This window comes from Salminus brasiliensis, chromosome 10 (genome assembly GCF_030463535.1).
Source record: "Salminus brasiliensis chromosome 10, fSalBra1.hap2, whole genome shotgun sequence".
NCBI lineage: Eukaryota > Metazoa > Chordata > Actinopteri > Characiformes > Bryconidae > Salminus > Salminus brasiliensis.
Window position 1 is genome coordinate 38,150,034 of NC_132887.1, and position 22,028 is coordinate 38,172,061.

The window sequence follows — 22,028 nt, forward strand, 5'->3', positions numbered from 1 at the left end:
AAGTCTGGACGCTCGTCTTCCGTGGATCTTGTAGGACGGAGGGTCTGGCTGGTCCAGTCTTAGCTTTGTAGGCCAGAGTCTGGGTCCACTGACTGAAAACCGTCAGACGTTCGTTGCTATCTCGGCAGTGCATTGTCAACACAGGAGCTTGCAGCCCAACACTCGTACGACCCCCCCCCCCCCCCCCTCACACTTTACACCACTGAAATAGCAATCCGCTAGTCAGACAGATCGCACCTGGCTCTTAAAGGGAACGGCGAGCGACACTCTGATTGTTTTATTACTGCACATTACGCCCAAAAAAACACACCCATGATTAACTAAGAGACTCAGTACATGCCTTTTGTGGGGTTTGAGCCGCGCAAGCCGTACGTTCCTGTTGGTTTTCCGTTCCGGGACCCCTTTAAGGGGGAGTTTTGACCATGAACCTGTTTAAAGATACAGTTAGAAAATCTGATGATTTCCACCTAGACACTGATTTCTGTTCAGTGTGAGAAACTGTGCATTACAGCCCTCCACGCCTGACCTGTGGCCTGCATGACCTGAGCTCTCGCTGCTCATATCTGCCCCCAGGGGTCGCTGCTGGGGCTGCAGCAGAAACAGCTGTTACAGTTCGCAGCGCCCTCTCCCTTTTACAGCACATTCCCCGTCCTGCTTTCCCCCTGTGTGTGTGTGTGTGTGTGTGTGTGTGTGTGTGTGACCGCTCCGGGCTGCACTTATAAAGCTCCCATGCGTTTCCCACGCGCTCTCTTTCCCCGGCCACCCAACCGTGAGTGTGTAACTCACTCTTCTTCAGTATCTTAAAAAAAAATATAAAAAAAATATAAAAATTATAAAATACATAAAATATCCATAAAAAAACAAACACCTCGCGGACAAAAACAACAACAACAAAAAAACAACGAAATTTTAAGAAGCTTTTTTTTTCTCTCTCAGTCAGAAGCAGGCCTCGGTGCTCGGGGACAAATTTTATTATTTTATTTTTTACATTTTTAATTTTTCAGGACCACCCAAAGGCTCTGTTTTTCTCCGCGCGCTCGGATTTGTCGTGTTTTAAGCTCGTGAAACTTTCCCACCCCCCCACGACCACCGCTACAGGGGAGCCGGGCTAAAGCTTCACCAGCTATCCGGTTAGCTCGCTCTCTCTCTCTCTCTCTCTGTGTGTGTGTGTGTGTGTCTCGCTCTCTCTCCTTCACACACACACGCACGCACGCGCGCACGCACGCACACACTCAGGCCGGATCCTCGCGCTCCTCCGCCGCTCCGTTTTCAGCCGGACACCGAGGACCTCGCGCTATGAACGCGGCCACCGCGGGGAGCTACCCGATGGCCTCGCTGTACGTGGGCGACCTCCACCCGGACATCACGGAGGCCATGCTGTACGAGAAGTTCAGTCCGGCCGGCCCCGTGCTCTCCATCCGCGTGTGCAGGGACATGATCACGCGCCGGTCGCTCGGCTACGCCTACGTCAACTTCCAGCAGCCGGCGGACGGTATGTAAGGGCATGGTGCGGTGTGTGTGTGTGTGTGTGTGTGTGTGTGTGCTTGCTGCGGGACTTTGGTGCCGTGTGTGCGGTTTTGGTGGTCGGGAGCACATGTGTGTGGGTTCAGCTGTTTGGTGGTGGATAGGGTGGGGGTGCCAGGGGCTTATGTGGCGTGTGTGTGTGTGTGTGTGTGTGTGGTGGACGTTCAGCTGCCTGCTGTAGTGGAGCACGTGTGTGCAGCAGCTCGTAGATGCATGGTGTGTGTGTGTACATGTTTGTAGGTGTGTTCACTTCTGACAGAGCTGATATCACACACGAGCAGTAATATTGTTTAATAGAGCATCATACTTTCTTTAACTAGTTTATTAAGATATTATTAATAATAATGACAATTTTCATAACATTATTATAAGTATTACACATTTTCCTATTGCTAATAATCATAATTTGCATGACATAAATATTTACAAAATAATGATTTATAGTGATAATATAATCATAATGATCATTTATGACCTGTAATTACTGTAGCAACCACTGTACTAACAAAATTACTATATATATTATTATTATAATACACAAAACAATTACTTAATGCAAAAAAATAGATGTATTATTTGTTTCCTTAAAAATATATATATGTTTAAATACTAATTATATTGTTATTACTACCATAGAAGAAAACAATAAAAAAAAAAACATAATAATTATTACTGAGTTTTTGTGAGATCTGTATGGTTTATTATTATTTTGGGTGCATCTATCTTATATATACATAATAACAACAACAACATACCTATATGCTTATTTTGAGAGAAGAAAGAATCTACTTCTACTAATAAGTTACCATCATTAAATTGTATTATAACATACTGTTGTGTGACATATGTTTTGTAGTAGTTATATTAGTAGTAATATTAGTTATAGCAGTAGAAGTATAGTAGTTATAGCAGTAGTAGTAACAGTAGTAGTCGTAGTAATATTAGTTATAGCAGTAGTAGTAGTAGTTATAGTAACAGTAGTAGAAGTAGTAGTGGTTAAAGCAGTAGTAGTAATAGTAGTAGTAATATTAGTAATAGTAGTAGTAATATTAGTAATAGTAGTAGTAATATTAGTTATAGCAGTAGTATTAACAGTAGTAGTAGTAGTAGTTGTAATATTAGCTATAGCAGTAGTAGTAGTTTTAGTAGTTATAGCAGTAGTAGTAGTTTTAGTAGTAGTAGTAATATTAGTGGTTATAGCAGTAGTAGTGATATTAGTAGTTATAGCAGTAGTAATAGTAGTGGTAGTAGTTTTAGTAGTAGTAGTAATATTAGTGGTTATAGCAGTAGTAGTAATAGTAGTTATAGCAGTAGTAGTGATATTAGTAGTTATAGCAGTAGTAGTAATATTAGTAGTAGTAGCAGTAGTAATATTAGTGGTTATAGCAGTAGTAGTAATAGTAGTTATAGCAGTAGTAGTGATATTAGTAGTTATAGCAGTAGTAGTAATAGTAGTTATAGCAGTAGTAGTGATATTAGTAGTTATAGCAGTAGTAGTAATATTAGTAGTAGTAGCAGTAGTAATATTAGTGGTTATAGCAGTAGTAGTAATAGTAGTGGTTATAGCAGTAGTAGTAATAGTAGTGGTTATAGCAGTAGTAGTAATATTAGTAGTAGTAGCAGTAGTAATATTAGTGGTTATAGCAGTAGTAGTAGTAGCAGTTATAGCAGTAGTAGTGATATTGGTAGTTATAGCAGTAGTAATAGTAGTTATAGCAGTAGTAGTGATATTGGTAGTTATAGCAGTAGTAATAGTAGTTATAGCAGTAGTAGTAGTAGCTATAGTAGTAGTAATAGTAGTGGTTATAGCAGCAGTAGTGGTAGCTATAGCAGTAGTAATAGTAGTGGTTATAATAGTAGTAATAGTAGTTATAGCAGTAGTAGTAGTAGTATTAGTAGTAATAGTAGTGGTTATAGCAGCAGTAGTGGTAGCTATAGCAGTAGTAATAGTAGTAGCTATAGCAGTAGTAATAGTAGTGGTTATAATAGTAGTAATAGTGGTTATAACAGTAGTAGTAGTATTAGTACTATTAGTACTACTATTAGTAGTAATAGTAGTGGTTATAGCAGCAGTAGTGGTAGCTATAGCAGTAGTAATAGTAGTGGTTATAATAGTAGTAATAGTGGTTATAACAGTAATAGGAATCTATTGTCTTTTAAAGTGGGGATTATAAGTAAATTAGTGGCTCATTATCGGGTCAATCTGATGGCCTGCACGTGCTTCATATACAAACCTGTCATACCAAGCAGCTCCTGTGACTCATTACAGCCACCATGCAGACGAGAAGTAATGATTAGTTCTGATCAAAAATGACAGCAGAGTGACAGCGGGCGGAGACGCTGACGCACTGTAGCGTCAGGTGTTCTTTAACGGAGTCGTGCTGCTGAGGGTGATCAGAGGATGATGTAATGATCAGTGTCACTGTAATGGAGACTGGAACGTCAGTGTTGTTCTGAAAGCCTCTGAATGGCAGCTTTGAAAGTTTGCAGTTCGTCTCTGACCTTGACAGATCTTCAGCTCACTGATAAGGAATCGGGAATTTGAACATGTGGTATTTGACCCACATACACACAGTGTCCCAGTTCTGCCATGTGATCTGAATATGGGGGCTTTGTTCAGGAAGTTGGGGCTCGTCATTATGAGGGGTGTTCCTCCCCAGGCTGGTGGGCAGAGAGGCTACTCAGGCTTTAGTGTCTGAAACAGGTCTTCTCAGAAGCTCCAGTGGAAGGCCACCATGTTGGCCCACATTTGGCAACCTGGCGTGACCCATTTGCGCTATTTAAAGAGTCATCCAGGGAGAGCACTATCGTAAAATTAGTGTTTTTCCTGCCTGTGCGACGACTCCCGGAGAGAAGGTGCAAGACATGAGCTCCGTAATGACATCTGGAGCTGGTGTCGTGTCATTGCGGCGCTGGGAGATCGGAGGTGTGATGGGGCGCTGGCAGTTTGCTTGATGGAAATAGTTGTGACTCGCAGGACTGAGCGTGCCTTGCCTCGTCTCTCGGGTTATTTGAAGGCTTGTATTTGAAACATGAGCCCTGTCTAACAGCACAGAGGTGGCAGGGCTGCTGTATGTACCAGGTAAGGGTGGGAGGTATTGCCAAAAAAAAAAACTCGTCAAAATACATCATAGGTAAAACAGCAGGGCCTCATTTAAGGGGTCGTCCACTGACTTTTTAAAATTCTCACATAATTGAATGTTTAAAGTGTGAACAACGTCATTCAGATTAATTTGGTGCGAAACTCTCTGTTCTGGAAAAACGTCCTGAAATAGAATTGTTCACAGTGGTGGTGAATGGAACCAGACATCCAAATCTAAAAAAGTTCCCTTGCAGAAAGTTATTATAGTAAATAAATGGTTATAAAGTTTTAAATGGGAGCTAAACCTTATTTATTTATTTATTTTTAAATGTATGCCGGAAAGGTGCTTTCAGGGTGTTATAGGGCAAAATAGTTCCCAAAGAAAATATAAAAAAAACATGTTTTTTAGAATAACCATTATTTTTCCAACATCAGCTTATGACAACTTTTCAAAAGACATGTGAAAGTTCAGTGGTAATTTTGAACAGTACATAAAGTTGCTGTATTGTAAATATGTAGACATCATTACCCCTGTTTTCATATCATATCATATCAAACCACACCCAACTATTACATCATGCAGAAGTAAAAAAAAAAGAAGAAATATGATTAAAAAAAGTCATAGTCAATAGTAAATAAATAAGATAACATCATGGTGGTCTGACATCAAATTAGCTGCTTATTTACTATTCAGTTTATAATGTTATGGCACATATTGTACCATAATAACACCCCAGTGTTTTTATTTTTATTTTCAAACCAAAATTAGACCGTAGGTATATTGAATCTTTGGAAAGCAGAAAGTAAAATATGTTTAAAAATAACTAACTAACTACATAAATAAATAAATAACAGAACATAATAATATAATATAACTAGGGAATATAAAAATGTTATAAATACAATCAAAATATAAAATATATTACATACAAATATAAAACATAAAATAATTCAAAAATATCTATATTTTAAATAAAATAATTGTAAATAAGCTAAAGTATTTGCAATATAATATAGCCAATAGAATTTAAAAAAATATTATATATATCCCCACATGAATTAATTTTATTAAGGTATCAGTATTGACAGGTACACACATGAAGAATATAAAATATCAAATATTAAGGGTCCCATATCAGTGCATCCCAGTTCAAACTCCAGTCCAGTTTACACAATGGGTTCACACAGTGGCTTCAGCATGACTAAGCTCTGCTGTCTGTTAATAACAGCCAGTGCATGATCCACAAAACCGACTGTGACTGAGGTTCCTATCAACCCTTAAAGCGAGGCCACAGTCAGTGACTCCAGCGGCAGATTTGAGCTTCTTAGCCCTGCTATAGCCATCCGTAGTCAGGAGTCCCAGATAGCCCAGAGATTGTCCCCCCACTCCCCCTATCATGTTATCATCAGTTAGCATGAGCTTCTGAGCTTCCTGAACAGAATATGACAGAAGCATTGCTAGCATTGGTGGTATTGTGAGATAGGAGGTGTCTCTGTTGTATTCCGGCAACCGGCTGTTCAATCCGGGCTGCCCTTTGCCCCATGGGTCTCCTATTCAGAGCGCAGAGGTCAAAAGGTCAGAGCTGAACTCCATGGCCCTAGCTGAAAATGTGCAACGTCAGCGCGTTTTTAATGCCTGTGATGAGACGTGTTAGCGGCCCAGCTGCGTGCGGGATTCGACCGGGTGGGCATACGGACGGGTCTGCGAACTTTGGAGCGCCACAGGGTTGTGATAAAACTCTCAGACGCGCTCAGAAGTCGACTGAACTGAGACGCAAATCAAAAAGCCCTTATTTTGAGCTCCGCTCAGTCGTAAAGGGAGTGTGATGCTGGACGGTTTAATTGTAGGTCTTCAAGGACGCGCCCACTCGCTTTCCTTCTGTCTGTCTGTGTTTCTCTGTCCAGAAGGCCAGAAACTGAAGGCCAGAAACTGAAGGCCAGAAACTGAAGGCCAGAAACGGTTAGCTTTCTTAGCGCTAACCAGCTGCGTGTGTGTGTGTGCGTGTGTGTGTGTGTGTGTAAGCAGTTGTCGGAGCCTCAAAACACATTTTTGTCCAAGGCGTCTGATCTCCATCAATGGGCAGGGATCTCTCTGCCGGCCGTGGCTGCCAGCGCATAGCTCACAGGACCCCACTGGGCTAAATATAGACCTGCTCGGCTCTCCGGCTGAGCTAACCGATCTAGCGCGGGGCTCGTGAAACAAACGAATGCCGGCCAGCCAGCTGGACACGATCACTGTCTGACCCTAACTGACCATTATTTAAGTCAACTAAGGCCAAAGTTTTTGGTTTTTCTCCTCAGAAGTTCATGTGAAACCTCTAGAGTCGAGGGGGGGGGGGGGGGCGGATAGTGGATTAGTGCCGAAAGCTACACATTTCCTTCACTGTTTTAGGGATTGTATTCAGTCCTGGAGCCCAAAATGGGATTGGATAACTCCAGAAACCTGCCCTGGGTCACATTCCTGTGGACTGTGCTGGAAATAGGCCGGGGTAAAGACGGAGGAGGCCTTACGTCTAGGACAGTAGACGGCTGTTGGTGGGGCTAGCTGTCGCTGGTCAGTTGGGCTGGTCTATTGGTTTTGTGTTCAGCTAGAAAGCTCCAGGTTGCTTTGCTGTAGGCCAGTAAAGCGAGACAGGGCAGATGGGAATGTTCCAGGTTGTACCCCCACCCCATCTCGCCCCTCTCTCTCTCTCTCTCTCTTTTTGGTTGATCCCTCTCGCCCCCCCTCACCCACAGCTCCATGTTAAACACAATCGCACTGCAAACTGCTGATGCCAGCAACGGCAAAGCTGCTCCATGTTGTTTACCCGACATTTCACAGTGTGTGTGTGTGTGTATGGATGTGTGTGAGGGCCTGGCTGATATGAAGATTTTCACCAATACCGATTTTAGGGGGCCAAAAAATTGGTAGAACCGATAATATCATTTAATATGGGGCATATTTATATATACATATATACATATTTAATATACATTTTATATTTACTACTGATAATTAGACCATTTTATTTAGACATTGCTTCGCAGTTAGAGATCATTTTTATCCATAATTACCCACACTTATTTGTATTTTTTATTGGAACTTTCCTTACAGGGCCCACATCATACTTCCCCCCTGATTTCCCATGTTTTTGGTCCACCTAGTTCATTTCTGTGGGTTTGTAAACCATAAATAGCTCGTAACTCAATTTTTCAGCTGCTCTTTTTTCAGATTTACCCATTTTCTCCCCGATTTGGATAGCCAATTACCCCAATTACCGCAAATAGTAAAAAAAAAAAAAAAAAGACAGAGAGAGAGACGTTGGCTGGCTTGTGCACGTGTCAGAGAAGGCACGTGTCTGTCTTCACCCTCCCAGAGTTGGGAGCATTGCATATGATGTTATGGGTTATGCATATTCTCCCCAATGACGTGCAGTGCTCCCAACTGTGGGCGGCCAAACACTGTGAGGGTGTAGGCCAAAACACCTGACTTCTCCGACGCAGCATGGAAAGCGCCGGGTACCGGCTCTAAAGCATCGGCCAGAAGATGCAAGAGCTGGCCAGCGATCACGCTGGAGTGATGGGAACAGTGCTGTCTACTCACCCTGGAGAGAGCAAGGCCAATTGTGCTCTCTTCGGGCCCGGCTGCTGATGTCTAGCAGCATGACCGGAATCTCGATGCTGCCAATTAACCCACCCGTATGTAGACCCCCGCAGCTACCTTTGATTAGATTGGAGAGGCAGCTAAAGACGCTCTAGCTAAACTAAATAAATCCTGTGTGTGTGTGTGTGTGTGTGTGTGTGTGTGTGTGTGTGTGTGTGTGCAGTATGATGCAATTACTCATCCTCTAGAGCAGACAGTGGAGAGCGCCCTGTTAGCATGCTATGCTAAACTTGTTCTCAGGGCCAAGTTGTTCTCAGGGCATGCTGACATGCCTGAAGTCCTTCTATAGTCTGGAGACTTAAAGGGACTTAGCCTGTGTGACATAGCGCCGTGTAGCCATGGTGACAAAGTGTCAAAACGTACCCATTATCCCCAAACATATCAGAAATGTAAACTAAACCGCTAAAAGGGGAATTTAGTTTGGATCGTTTTTGTGATGTCACAACAATCAACACGTTTACATACACTACATTAGCTCCGCCCCCATCCGCACTGACGTTAGGAAGAAGTTTTTTCCTTCCAATAGAAGATTTCCAGACAGGACAGGACTAGCCTCAACCCCTGTCCAGGATCTTCTTGTTTTGGAAGCTGTTTCACTGTGTCCAGACTGAGCAGACTGTGTTTCTGGCTTGCAGCTGAGAGAGCGCTGGACACCATGAACTTCGATGTGGTGAAGGGGAAGCCCATCAGGATCATGTGGTCACAGAGAGATCCGTCACTCCGGAAATCAGGAGTGGGAAACGTCTTCATCAAGAACCTGGACAAGTCCATCGACAACAAGGCCCTGTACGACACCTTCTCGGCTTTCGGAAACATCCTGTCCTGCAAGGTAGGGTCATTGATATTTAAGTGTTAGCTTGACCAATAATGTACAGTTTTAATGTAGCTTAACCAGCCAGGACATGGATGTTTGCCAGCCTGTGCTTGGTCACCACTTAGCATTGTGCAAACTGCATTGACTAAAGCATCGCACTGTGTTGAGGGACCATATCCTCTCTTTTAAAAGTTAGAAAAGTTGAACATCATCTGAAACTAACCCCCAAAAATTGTGCTGGACATTGAGCTGACCGCTCTCCTCTCTGCAGGTGGTGTGTGATGAGAACGGGTCAAAAGGCTACGCGTTTGTCCATTTCGAGACGCAGGACGCCGCCGACCGCGCCATCGAGAAGATGAACGGCATGCTCCTGAACGACCGCAAGGTGTGAGTGTCCAGACAGGGTGATAGAGCGAGGGGAGCGGGATTTAACACTCATAGCTGACCCTTTCAGACTGAAGAGACTGGGGGTTTATCGAGATAGAAGTGAGTGGAGATATGAGGGTTTAAAAGACTTCTATAGAAGCTGAAGTATCAACTGAAGCTTTTTACTCCAGTAAAAGTGTAAAAGTACTGGTTTCAGAACGACTTCAAGTAGAAAAGTTAAAGTAATGGAAGGAAAACAAAGGCTGAAAGCTTAGGCAGCGCCACAGGGGTCTATAGTGCACTACCCCCCCTCCCCAAAATCACATTCTTCTACAAGCCATAATAAGGAGAACGTTCTATTAAAATGTTGATGTTGGAAACTGTTGGGATGCAGTAGGCTACTTGAGTCTCTGCCATGGACGTCTTCATACTTCATACTGCCAGTGAGCTACCACACCATGTTGGAGACTGGGGTTCGCTTCCCAGTCTGAGTGACTATGCTGTGCTACACCAATAAGAGTTTTATCAAAACACTATGAAGTAACCTTGTAAGTCTCTCTGGATAAGAGCGTCAGCTAAGTACCACAAATGTAAAAATACAGATTGAGTTGAGCCTCAAAAACATGAGTTAAGTAAATTCCAGCTAATAATCTTTCAGTAATTGCTTAAATTCCCCCATATTGCACGGCAGGTGGACCGCCTATTCTCAGACTCCTGCAGGCCTATGTGATGAGCAGACAGTCAGACAGTTGCTTCACTCTAGAGCTGTAAATCCATGTGAATGTCTGTGTTTGAGAAATAACGAAAGGGTATTTACTGTGTTTGTATGTAGTGCGATCCCACAGCTCTAGACCGGCCCTACGATCTAACTGCTGCTCATCAAGTTCTAGCAAGGGCTCAGAGCTCCATTGTCGGGAAGCCTTGCTCCCAGTCTGGGGACGTCATGTGATAGAGGAGAGAGTTCTGACCCGCTGATGGAAATAAACAGTAAACAAATGAAGGGGGAGGAGTCACGGACTAGCGCAAATGAGCGGCAGCTTTTTTACTAGTGCTTTTGAGGCTCAACTCAATATGTACTGTTGACCAAACTGCAGAGACCGAACTGCAGACAAGTCGAGGTTGATGGGATGTACTCTGCCCATTCGAATTTTTTTTTTTTTTTGGACTGTTTTCAGTCCAGCAGCGACCCTGCTGTGTTTAAACACTCCAGCAGCACTGCTGTGTCTGATCCACTCAAACCACCATAGCAACACACACTACTAACACACTCGCCACCACCACCATGTCAGTCAGTGTCACTGCAGTTCTGAGAATGACTGACCCACCCCCCAAATACTACCTGCTCTGTGATGGTCAGTCCTGGGGTGGGGTGAACAGGGTGAACAGAGCGGTGGCTAACAAAGGGGTTCAGGTGGTAGTCCAAGACGTCCAGGAAGTCCAGGACGTCCTCACTCTTTTTGGTGCCTTGTATTTAATTTGTTACTGATCCAAGCTTTCTTTATTCCTTAGAAAGGGGACGTCAAACTGGGCTGTTTCCGCGGCAACAGCACTGCAGCATTTCGCGGATTTAGCCCATTTAAGCTCATGGAGATCTTGTTCATTAGTACTGCCGCTTAGGGTTCTCCTCCAAGCGCGTTGAGCTCTCCAGTGACGTTAGCAGCAATCTGATCCGCCATCATATCGAGCACCTGCCTGTGTGTTTTGTCCAGGTGTGTTTGTATGCGTGTGTGTGTGTGTGTGCGCAGGAGTGAGTGTGTAACCATGCTTGTGTGTTGTAGTGATGGCGAATATGCACCAATGCAAAGCGAGAAAGGTCAGCATGGGAGTGTCCTGCGTTGCCAGGTACAGTTCAACCTCAGGAAGCTGAAGATGTAGTTAGTGTTCTCTCCTCTCTTCAGCTTCAGCTTCCCCTCCGCATCCTCCAGCCTCCCTTTCCAGCTCACAGCCATCTCTACAGACTCTCAGTTCAGCGGTGCATTCAAGTAACACAACACAGCGCTCACCTGCCACTTTGTAGGTCTGCTATCACTATAGACGTTGACACTCCTCGGTTCTGAATGCGCCAATCAGAGCTGGTTCAGCAGACTCCACCATAGTTTAGATTCTGACCAGATGTGGGAGGAACGTTAGATCTTCCCAAATGGAGATAATGGAGTTAAATATCGTTCCACAGCTACAACCAAACTGGCTGACTTTACATTCCACCTTAAATAGCGCAGCAGTTATGCTCTGCTGTTGAACTGTACACTGTGTAACTGCTACACTATTTAAGGTGGAATGGAGAGTTAGCATTAGAACCGACTTTAGCTTTTGTTTTGGCTGCTAATGGTCATGTCGCAGGTCTTATCAGTTAAAGCTTGGTTCTAGTTTTATTCACCGAAGTAATGTCGCAGATGAACTCTGGTTAGGGTATTTTTTGCCTAGAGGACGCCAGATGGTGCTCTGCTGCAGCAAACATAAGGATCGGAGGTGGATCGGAACTGCAGAAGCCGATACCCGTTCTATTAAAATGTCTGGACAGCCCTCGTATAGTCTGTATTTGTTAATTATACACCCTTATAGTGGACCCTTAAAGTAGGCGGAGCTCATAATAGTGATAATTCATCAGTTTATGATGGAAGACTATTTGACAATCAATCCCAGCCTTACTTGAATGCACCCCATATGTGTCCTGTGTCCGTTTGTGCGTCGAATGTTTGTCTGTCTGCTAGTCGTAGCTTAACCTCAGCTAATTTTCATTTCCATCTTCATGCAGGTTCCCGTGACCTGGGAGTAATCATTCTCAACCATAGTTTATCACTTTTCCCCCTCACTCTTCTTGGGGACCCCTAATGCAAACTTCTCATGTTCACAAACCTACCAAAAAAGGGAGGAGCTCACTTCACGCTCTCAGTCCTCAGCGTTTCTCCGAGGCTGTTTCCGCCGGGAGGGAAGCAGGGCTTTGGCCCTCTGTTCTTTCCGAGGCCGGTCAGGTTTTTAGAGGAGCTGCTTTCACACAAGCTACGCTCTTCTGCTCGCTCTGCAGGTTTGTGGGGAGGTTCAAGTCCAGGAAGGAGAGAGAGGCAGAGCTGGGGGCCAAAGCCAAAGAGTTCACCAACGTCTACATCAAGAACTTCGGGGAGGACATGGATGACGACAGGCTGAAAGACATCTTCGATAAATACGGTAGGAGGTCCTAGGTGGGCCTGGCCCGTACCATGCCTGAAGCTAACTCACACACCTCTATATCAAAACCTATTGGCTCCATGCTGCCTAATGCCAGGCGTGGGCTATAGAGGGGTATAAAGCCCCCCAGCATTGAGCTGTGGAGCAGTGGAAGAACTGTGTTCTCTGGAATGATGGTAGCTGCTCCATCCATTACTTTTGGGGTGAGTTGGGGTGGGGTAGTTATCACATAACATCATGACCTCACTAACATCCTCATTACTGAACGCAATCAAATGGACAGTAGAGACAGTTACTCCAACACAAGCAGGATCAACTCTTTTAATACCCTTGATTTCAGAAGAAACAATTTTCTTTACTGTAAATGAATGTTTAATCTTGGCCTGTAGCTGAAAGTGTGAGGTTCAGTATCCTCGTTCTCGCCTGCAGGTAAAACTCTGAGCGTGAAGGTGATGACGGATCCCACAGGAAAGTCACGAGGCTTCGGTTTCGTCAGCTACGAGAAACACGAGGATGCCAACAAGGTGAAAGACCGTCAGGGAAACCCTGTGGAATCACTGTGGATGTGAAGTTTCATCACCTGAGAGATTCATTAGCTGAAACATTGGGGAAACCTTGTGTGCTGGGGCTGATGGATAAATACATAGAAGGAAGGATGAGTGGATTGTAAGAAGGATGAGTTGATGGAATGAATGGATTAAAGAAAGGATTGATGGATAAGATGGAGGAAGGTGGGAGAGATTGATGGATGCGTGGATGGGTAGATGAGAAATGCATTGGTTGATTTACCAGATGAATGAGGGGAAGGGCTCAAGGAAGAGTGCATAAATCAGTAAATGGATTCATTGAAGGATGGAGGGATAAACGAAAGAATAACTAGATGATTGAAGGATGGATGGATGGATGGATGGACGGACAGGTGAACAGAAGACTGACTAGATGATTGAAGGGTGGATGGATGGATGGATGGATGGATGGACGGGTGAACAGAAGAATGACTAGATGATTGAAGGATGGAGGGATGGCTGGATGGATGGATGAACAGAAGAATGACTAGATGTTTGAAGGATGGATGGATGGATGGATGGATAGATGGGTGAACAGAAGAATGACTAGATGATTGAAGGATGGAGGGATAGATGGATGGATGGATGAACAGAAGAATGACTAGATGATTGAAGGATGGAGGGATGGATGGATGGATGGATGGATGAACAGAAGAATGACTAGATGATTGAAAGATGTATGGATGGATGGATGGATGGATGAACAGAAGAATGACTAGATGATTGAAAGATGGATGGATGGATGGATGAACAAAAGAATGACTAGATGATTGAAAGATGGATGGATGGATGAACAGAAGAATGACTAGATGGTTGAAAGATGGATGGATGGATGAACAGAAGAATGACTAGATGATTGAAAGATGGATGGATGGATGGATGGATGAACAGAAAAATGACTAGATGATTGAAGGATGGATGGATGGATGGACGAAAGGATGGCAAGATGGATTGAAGGAAGGGTATCTGTTGGAGTTAATGGAATGTTTGAGCGGTTGCATGGGTGGAGGAGCTGATGGAGGAACAGATAAATGTATGAATGAGTGGATTGAAGGTTAACAGGATAAATTGGTTGAAAGATGGATGGATCGATTGACTGTGGGATTGATGGACAGAAGTAAAGAAGAATAGATGGATTGAAGGAAAAGAGATGTTTGCACTGTTGGATGGGTGGATGAACAGATGGAAGTATGGAGGAATGTATGGATAGATAGGGGACTTGGTAGAAGGATGGAGGGATCGTTTGACTGATGGACAGATGATGGATGGAGGGGTGGAAGTATAGGAGAACAGACAGCAGCTGTATACCTGGCTAACGAGTGTCTCGTCTCTCAGGCAGTGGAGGAGATGAACGGCACGGAGCTGAATGGGAAAACGGTGTTTGTCGGGCGTGCTCAGAAGAAGATGGAGAGGCAAGCTGAGCTGAAGAGGAAATTTGAGCAGCTGAAGCAGGAGAGAATCAGCAGATACCAGGTAACTGAGATGGCTGGGGACGTCTTTAGTGGTATTTGTACCCTACAGTTTCAGTAGATCTGACTTTGTGGACGTGTGATTTTGCAGGGCGTGAATTTGTACATTAAGAATCTGGATGACACCATTGACGATGAGAAGCTGCGTAAGGAATTCTCTCCATTTGGCTCCATCACCAGCGCTAAGGTTAGTTTCAGGTCACACATTACCGACACTTCACTGAAAGTCTGGAAGTTGCGTAAGGCTCTGTAAACAGCAGCTGTTGGTGCTTCAGAATCCTATTGGAGGGTGTTGGGATTTGGTCTCTGTACACAAAAACTGCAAAAACCTGATTAATTAAATGATCAACATTGGTCCTAGTTGGGTTCTCTGTGGGATTCGTCTCCGTCTCTCAGGCCTGGAAACTTAAACAAAGCTCTTTTTGTTCTTCTCAGTCTGTCTGGCTCCATGTCTCTCTAGTCTTTGAGCTTCACGACTGCACATAGAAGATTGCAAAACCTCTATCATTAGTGAAAATATGACGTTGGTAAAAAACACAAAAACCAGTTCACCAGTAATTAACTGTGAATATCAAACAACGGTTTATTTCCTATAAAATTATGTACAATCTCTACCAAAAATATTGGAACTGCTCAGATCTTTAGTTTTTGCTATATACAGAAGACATGGGTTTGGGATCTAAAGATGATTCATTGATGATAGATCAGAATTTTAGCTTCTGTTCTTCTAGTTATGTTAAACAGGATCTAAATATAGATCTGGGCCCCTTTTGTTGAACCCACCCAATCTTCTAGTAATCAAAAATGGGGACTTCCCATGGTGACTTTTGCTTACTAGAAAAATGGGGACTCCAATGTGGCAGCCGTAGTCCGCTGGACCACTTGGAGTCCCCATTTTTCTAGTGAGCAAAACTATGGACCCCAAGTGGTCCACTATGGTCCACTATGACCAAAAGATTGATGGTTCGAATCCCATATCATGCTGCATGCGGCCATCAGCAGCCGGAGCCTGAGAGAGCACAAGGCCTTACTCTCTCCGGTTGGGTAGACGTCTCTCTCTGCCTCCCCACATCACTTCAGTGTGATTCTGGCCGGCACGGGCGTCTGCTAGCCTGATGCTTCTGTGGCAGTTCGAAAAGAGGGGGTGGCTGGTTGAACTTCCAGTGTCGGGAGCATGGCATGTGATGGGGGACAGTACCAATGAGTGGGTTGGGTAACTGGTCATCTTTAAATGGGGAGGAACATTAGGTTAAAAAAAAAAAGTATGCAACAATATTGGGGACATATGGGGACAAGGTGTTTCTTGTTGCCCAGGAGTGCGGCATGTTAGGTTGATTGTTTAGACCAATGACTGTAGAAGACATGGACAGCGCAGTGTCTCTATCGCCTCTGCTGGCTGGGGTTGGTTGGGCACATGGAGTAGCTGAGTGAGAAACTGGGAATTCCAGGGGGGAATCTGCTCTGCTTCTGTGCTGGAAGCTTAATGAAGGCGGTCTGAGATATGCTTGGTCTGGGAGAAGCACAGACCCTGGTTACAAATGTGTCACAAACTTTTTGGGCAGTTTGGGCTTCATTTCTATGGAACAGAAGGTAATGCATCCATGGCTTCCATGTTTTCTATAGTCATTGGTGACTGGTGAGAGTGATTCCACTGGTCCCAGGTAGGCAACTAATGAACTGGTCCCGGCTCTACACCAATCTGGCAATCATTCAGTTGACATTTTGGCTCTAAGCTGTTGTGTGTCCTACAGGTGATGTTGGAGGAAGGCCGCTCCAAGGGTTTCGGCTTCGTGTGCTTCTCCTCTCCGGAGGAGGCCACCAAGGCGGTGACAGAGATGAACGGGCGCATCGTGGGCTCCAAGCCGCTGTACGTGGCCCTGGCCCAGCGCAAGGAGGAGCGCAAAGCCCACCTCACCAACCAGTACATGCAGCGCATCGCTGGCATGAGGGCCATGCCCGCCAACGCCATCATCAACCAGTTCCAGCCCACCAGTGGCTACTTCATGCCTGCTGTGCCGCAAGTGAGTGGAGAGACTTTGGCCAGTGCCATGATTACAGCTGCTGTAATGTCTGTGGGCAGTTGAAGCTATGGACAAAAGTATTGGGACACCTGCTCATTCAGTGTTTCTTTTAAAATGCATCCTGCTTTTGTTGGAGTAACTGTCTCTACTCTCCAGGAAAGAAGGTTTTCCACTATATTTGCTAGATCATTGCTGTGGGGATTTGATTGCAATCAGCTACAAGATTGTTAGTGAGGTCAGGATGTTGGATGATCACCACCCCACCTCATCCACAGCTCCCCAACTCATCCCAAAAGTAGTGGATGGAGCAGCAACCATCATTCCAGAGAACATAGTTCTTCCACTGCTCCAAAGCTCAATGCTGGGGGGCTTTATACCCCTCTACTAGCCCACGCCTGGCATTAGGCAGAATGGTGCTAATAGGTTCCTCTTGTTTATCTGCTCCAGATAGTTCTACTTATTGGCAATACTTCTCCACAGAGACTAGACAAGCTGTGTACATCTGTGTCAGCAATGGGTGCATTCATTAGTTCAGTACTAACAAGTGAAAGCTGCTCATCTGCCCCCTCACCCCCACCCCCCCAAAAAAACAGGCTTTGAATGTTGTGCTTTGCTGTGTGTCCCACCATTCTGCAGGCCCAGAACCGAACCACGTACTACGCCCCCAACCAGCTAGCTCAGATGCGGCCGAACCCCCGCTGGCAGCAGCAAGGGGGCAGAGGGCAGGGAGGTTTCCAGGGCATGCCCAACTCGCTTCGCCAGCCGGGCCCGCGCACCAACATCCGCCACCTCGGACCCAGCGCGACGGCACAAGGACCCCGCGGAATACCAACAGGTGCCCAGAGAGTGGGTGAGCAGACCCCACACTGACATGTTCAAGTGCAATCGCTTGTGGGCCCCGTTAAGCATGAATTAGCATGTTGCTAACTTCTAAGCAGGCTGGGTGAGTCATGCCTTTAATGGAACAGTCTGTGAAAAGTGAAATTCCCCAACATCCCACAATTTTCCCAAAAGCAGTCGATCAGCCAAGACATGTTTGGTGGCTGGAGTTTGCTCCTTTAGTTTTACACTGGAGCTACAAGGCTAATTTAGCTAGTAATGGAAGTTACAGGCCTCTATCCTTTGGTTTCTGGGACTGTCCAACTTTTTGGGAGGTTCTCCAGGCCACAGCTTCCCAGTGCATTACTTTCCATTCTAGGACTTGTTAGCTACATTAGTCCTCAAACTTCTCGAAAGCTTTCCACAAGAGCCTCAAACGGTCTCAAGGAGTCACTACTGGACCAGTGTTACTGTTCTGCATGTAGGGGAATTAGCTTTGCTAGGTCATGGGTTGGGCAGTGATGCTTCTAATGACTGTCCCTAACATTCTTTCATCCCTCTGCTCAACAGCCGGAACCGGCCAGCCCATGGGTCCTCGGCCCGCCCTGGGCGTGACCGCTCCCCGCGCCATGCCTCCATACAAATACGCCACAGCGGTGAGAAACACTCAGCCGCAGGTGGTGCAGCCCATTGCCTTACAGCAGGTATGTTCCTCTGAGGACTGAGAGTCTACTGCTGTTAGAATGCGAAAGCGAATGTACCCTTGATTTTTTACACATGTATAGCCACATATATGAGAGTACATTGTCTGAGTAAGTGGGTGCCTTTGTTCCCAACACCAGCCATACAGTTTTCATTAGTATTATCCTTTGTATTCAGACGCGGGAGCCATATTAATAATAAACGTGACAGGGTGGTAAATTTCATGCGAACATGGAACATCTCTTTTTAGATTATCTCTATCTGACTGGGGTGGTTGGGTTGAGCTTGACGAACCCTGTCTAACATTAAAAATGTATTTCATGTTATTTTCATCAGTTTAAAGGAACACTTTTTTAAATCAGGGCTGCTCTGAAAGCTCATATAGTGTCACTTTGTCTTTTTGGTGTCATTTAAAGCGACAGTACATTATTTATGATGAAACTAGGTAGTGTGACGGGGTGGTAAGTCAAACCGAGGGACGCACAAACATACACAATTAATTTTTACTCTAAATATTTATATTATTTTTTTAAATAAATATATTTCTTATGGAAATCTGGACTCACATACAGTCCTAGTAAAATATCAAATAAAATAAAAATAAGATAAATAAATAATTGGTGATAGGTTTAATACCAGCATTATTAGAGACATTTGCTATAAACTCCTTTTCTAAACTGCTTGGTGTGTTTTGCTCAGGCCCAGCCTGCAGTCCATGTCCAGGGTCAGGAGCCTCTGACCGCCTCCATGCTGGCTGCGGCCCCTCCCCAAGAGCAGAAGCAGATGCTGGGTGAGTGTTAACAGTGTCCCGGTACATGCTGCAGACCTGCCACGTCTAGGAAAACTGGATCAATGAGTGATATCTGTCATTTCTGATAGCGGACACTGCGTCGCATATAACTGCCCGTGCAGCTGACTGTGCTTTAGCTCCGCCCATTTATCTTGAAGTGATGCACAGTGTTTTTACTGCAGTGTAGTTTATTGGAGCGGGTGGAAATGTGAGCGAGCTGATTGAACATCACCTCTGTTTATCCATTTTTGTCTCAGGTGAGCGTCTCTTCCCGCTGATCCAGGCCATGCATCCTAGCCTGGCAGGAAAGATCACAGGAATGCTGCTGGAGATCGATAACTCTGAGCTGCTGCACATGCTGGAATCCCACGAGTCCCTGCGCTCCAAGGTCAGATTCGGGCAGCTAAGCTCTCACTCGCTGTACCCACTAATTTAACACATTTCATACCACATCATCTGTCCAACATGGTGGAGGTAGTGTCATGATGGTCTTTATATACAGCACCAGTCAAAAGCTGGCCTACTTGAACCCCCATGAAAAATGTGGACACCCTAGCACACATTCATTCAACCAGGTGTGTCCAAACTTTTGACTGGTACTGTAATTAACATTAGATTCTGATGTTATCCATAACCCATCATCATCATCATCATCATCAGTAACCCAGCCTGCCCTGTGTGTGCTTCCAGGTGGAGGAGGCTGTAGCCGTGCTTCAGGCTCACCAGGCGAAGAAAGACGCCACGCAGAAAGTAGGCGTGAGCGCTCCCACCGCTGCTGCGTCCTGACAAGTACACCCCGCTGTCCGAATGGTAATGCATGCCTACTGGACCGACGTGAGCTCACATGATACACAGAACTGTGCTCTTACTGTAGAAGCTCCAGATCTCATCAGAACAGATAAAGCAGGTGAACATAAATCCAGTCTGAAGAAAGTAGTGAGATCTTGTCGGTGAGCTAGTCTGAAGAACAGAGCTCGGTTCCTCCAGGGTTCTCCTGGACCCCCCCCCCCAGTCCAGCCAGCACAGCATGGAGGATGTGTTCAACTCCATCAGCAGCAGCAGCAGCAGCAGCTCACCTGATTTACCATCATTAAGCTCTGATTTACCACCAAACCAGGTGTTGATCTGAGGAGAACTCTAAATAATACTAGACTCCATGAGAGAGGAGAACTTCTAATGATGTTCTAATGATGAACACAGTGATGAAGAACCACCACCACCACTTTCTGTAGGAGTGTGTATTAATAAGCACTTACTGTCCAGATAAATAAACCTGAACTTCTTTAGCTGATTTCTTGTCTTTCTCTTGTCTCTTTCAGGCTACAGCGAAAGCTTGAGAAGAAAGAACTACACTGGCTGGTGCATTTCACAACCAGATATTAAAAACATATCTAATAAAAACATTTAAAAAAAGAGTAAAAATGAAAGAAAATCATACTTGAACATTGAAATCAATTGTTGTTGCAGGGCTTATATTTTTAACTCTGTAATAATTTTTAAAGAAATATCGATAGCCTATTTAAAATGTATTTAAACGGAGCCGCTTCTTCACGGGGAAGACGCTCCCGAATGTGGACAGGACTGACCGACCCTTTTTTCTATGAGGCCATCAGACTTGGATCATTTCCTTCGTTTGAGAGTTGTGTGTTTGCTGGTTTGATTGGTCCTCTTTCATCTTCTAAACCCTGAGTGGTGTGGCCTTCTAAATAAAGGGATGACTATTTCAGCTTTGCTGTGGCGTGATGTGTTCTCTCAGTGTTTGTCCCTTTCAGAGAGTCTGAGAAAAGTCTGATTACAGTGCTATAGAAGCCTATAACCTATAGAAAGCTATAAGTCTAGGCTATATAACATATATATATATATATATATATATATATATAGAGAGAGAGAGAGAGAGAGAGAGAGAGTTTTTGTTTACACAGCAAGTCAAAGTGGCAGTGTGAACTGCAAAAACACACTCAGTCTGCCATTCTCAGATCTGAGAATTTGGGCCAATTTACATATGTGGTCAAGGAGCCCGCTGTAAAAACCATGGGTAGAAATTAATCAATAATTTAGGAAGTATGGTCTTTAGTCAAAATGCCAGATTTAAGTATCAAAATTCCAATATGACATATTTTCAATTGAAACAGCATTGAATGCATATTAAATATGTAACAAAACTATATATATATATATCCTGCTGTTGTTCTACAAATGGGCCCAATATTTTTTAGGCCTATGGATATAGGCCTATATACAGTCATGTGAAAAATGTGTTAGGACACCCCATGAAAAACATATTTAACATATTTGCACATGTTGACATTTGATCTTCATGTGAACAATATTGAGATATTAATGTTTTAGAACTAAACATAAAACAAACCAAACGAAATTAATGTTTTTTTAATCATTTACCAAATATAATCAATAGAAATAATTCATTAGCCATATGTAGAATTACAAATTGTTGATCAGATGATCAGAACATGGTTCGAGAGGATTCTGGAGGAGTCTGTCTTATTTAAACCTCAGACGTTTAGTCTGGTCTGCTCTTGATTGATGGTTGAAGTGAGTGCTGAAGAAGATCACCATCCTGGCCAGACCCAAAGAGCTCTCGGAGGCCTTCAGAAAGAAGGCTGTAGGTGAGCAGATGAGTCCGGGAACAATCTGAAAAAAGCCGTTCCACTGTCCACCAAATCATCCACAAGTGGAACATCTGACCGACATGACCAGATCAGGCCGTCCTAGCAAGCTCGGCCCAAGGGCAGACCACCAGGTGCCCAAAGAGTTCTCCAATAATGATCTAATGATAAAATGTCATCCACAGGTTGATCAGAAGGAGACTAAACAAGCTTTATAATCTAAGCTCAAGTGCAGATCAAATATCCAGCTGTTTAAATATATTATTATTATGCATACAGACAACACCAAGCTAATGCTAATGCATTGCTAATGCTAATGCTGCTTGACATTTCTACTCAAAACCAGTCAGAAATATTTTTTAAAAATCGTTAAAAATACATTTTTAAGACAGGACCGACTTTTATAAACACCACGGCCAATTCTACCTCCTCATACTCCG

General features: G+C 44.3%; 1 protein-coding gene across 2 annotated transcripts; it reads left to right on the forward strand.

Moving 5' to 3' along the window:
- Window positions 1-762: 762 nt before the first annotated feature.
- On the forward strand, window positions 763-20,687 carry pabpc4 (poly(A) binding protein, cytoplasmic 4 (inducible form)). Of its 2 annotated transcripts, none has more exons than XM_072690033.1 (14): window positions 763-1,492; window positions 8,885-9,078; window positions 9,335-9,450; window positions 12,455-12,594; window positions 13,024-13,118; window positions 14,496-14,633; window positions 14,721-14,816; window positions 16,381-16,650; window positions 17,287-17,500; window positions 18,040-18,173; window positions 18,871-18,961; window positions 19,219-19,349; window positions 19,652-19,771; window positions 20,281-20,687. In XM_072690033.1, the coding sequence occupies exons 1-13, from the start codon at window positions 1,297-1,299 to the stop codon at window positions 19,745-19,747; spliced, it is 1,911 nt and encodes a 636-aa protein (XP_072546134.1). In that variant the 5' UTR covers window positions 763-1,296; the 3' UTR covers window positions 19,748-19,771; window positions 20,281-20,687. The 2 variants fall into 2 exon arrangements, with proteins under 2 accessions (XP_072546134.1, XP_072546135.1); XM_072690034.1 differs by having other exon boundaries at window positions 17,287-17,485.
- Window positions 20,688-22,028: the final 1,341 nt, after the last annotated feature.

Bases quoted from the DNA above. Each gene is read 5' to 3' on its own strand.
- pabpc4 (XM_072690033.1), top strand. From the start codon at position 1,297: ATGAACGCGGCCACCGCGGGGAGCTACCCGATGGCCTCGCTGTACGTG. The intron at 12,595-13,023 runs GTAGGAGGTCCT...TCTCGCCTGCAG, and splicing joins AGACATCTTCGATAAATACG to GTAAAACTCTGAGCGTGAAG. The intron at 19,350-19,651 runs GTCAGATTCGGG...GTGTGCTTCCAG, and splicing joins ACGAGTCCCTGCGCTCCAAG to GTGGAGGAGGCTGTAGCCGT.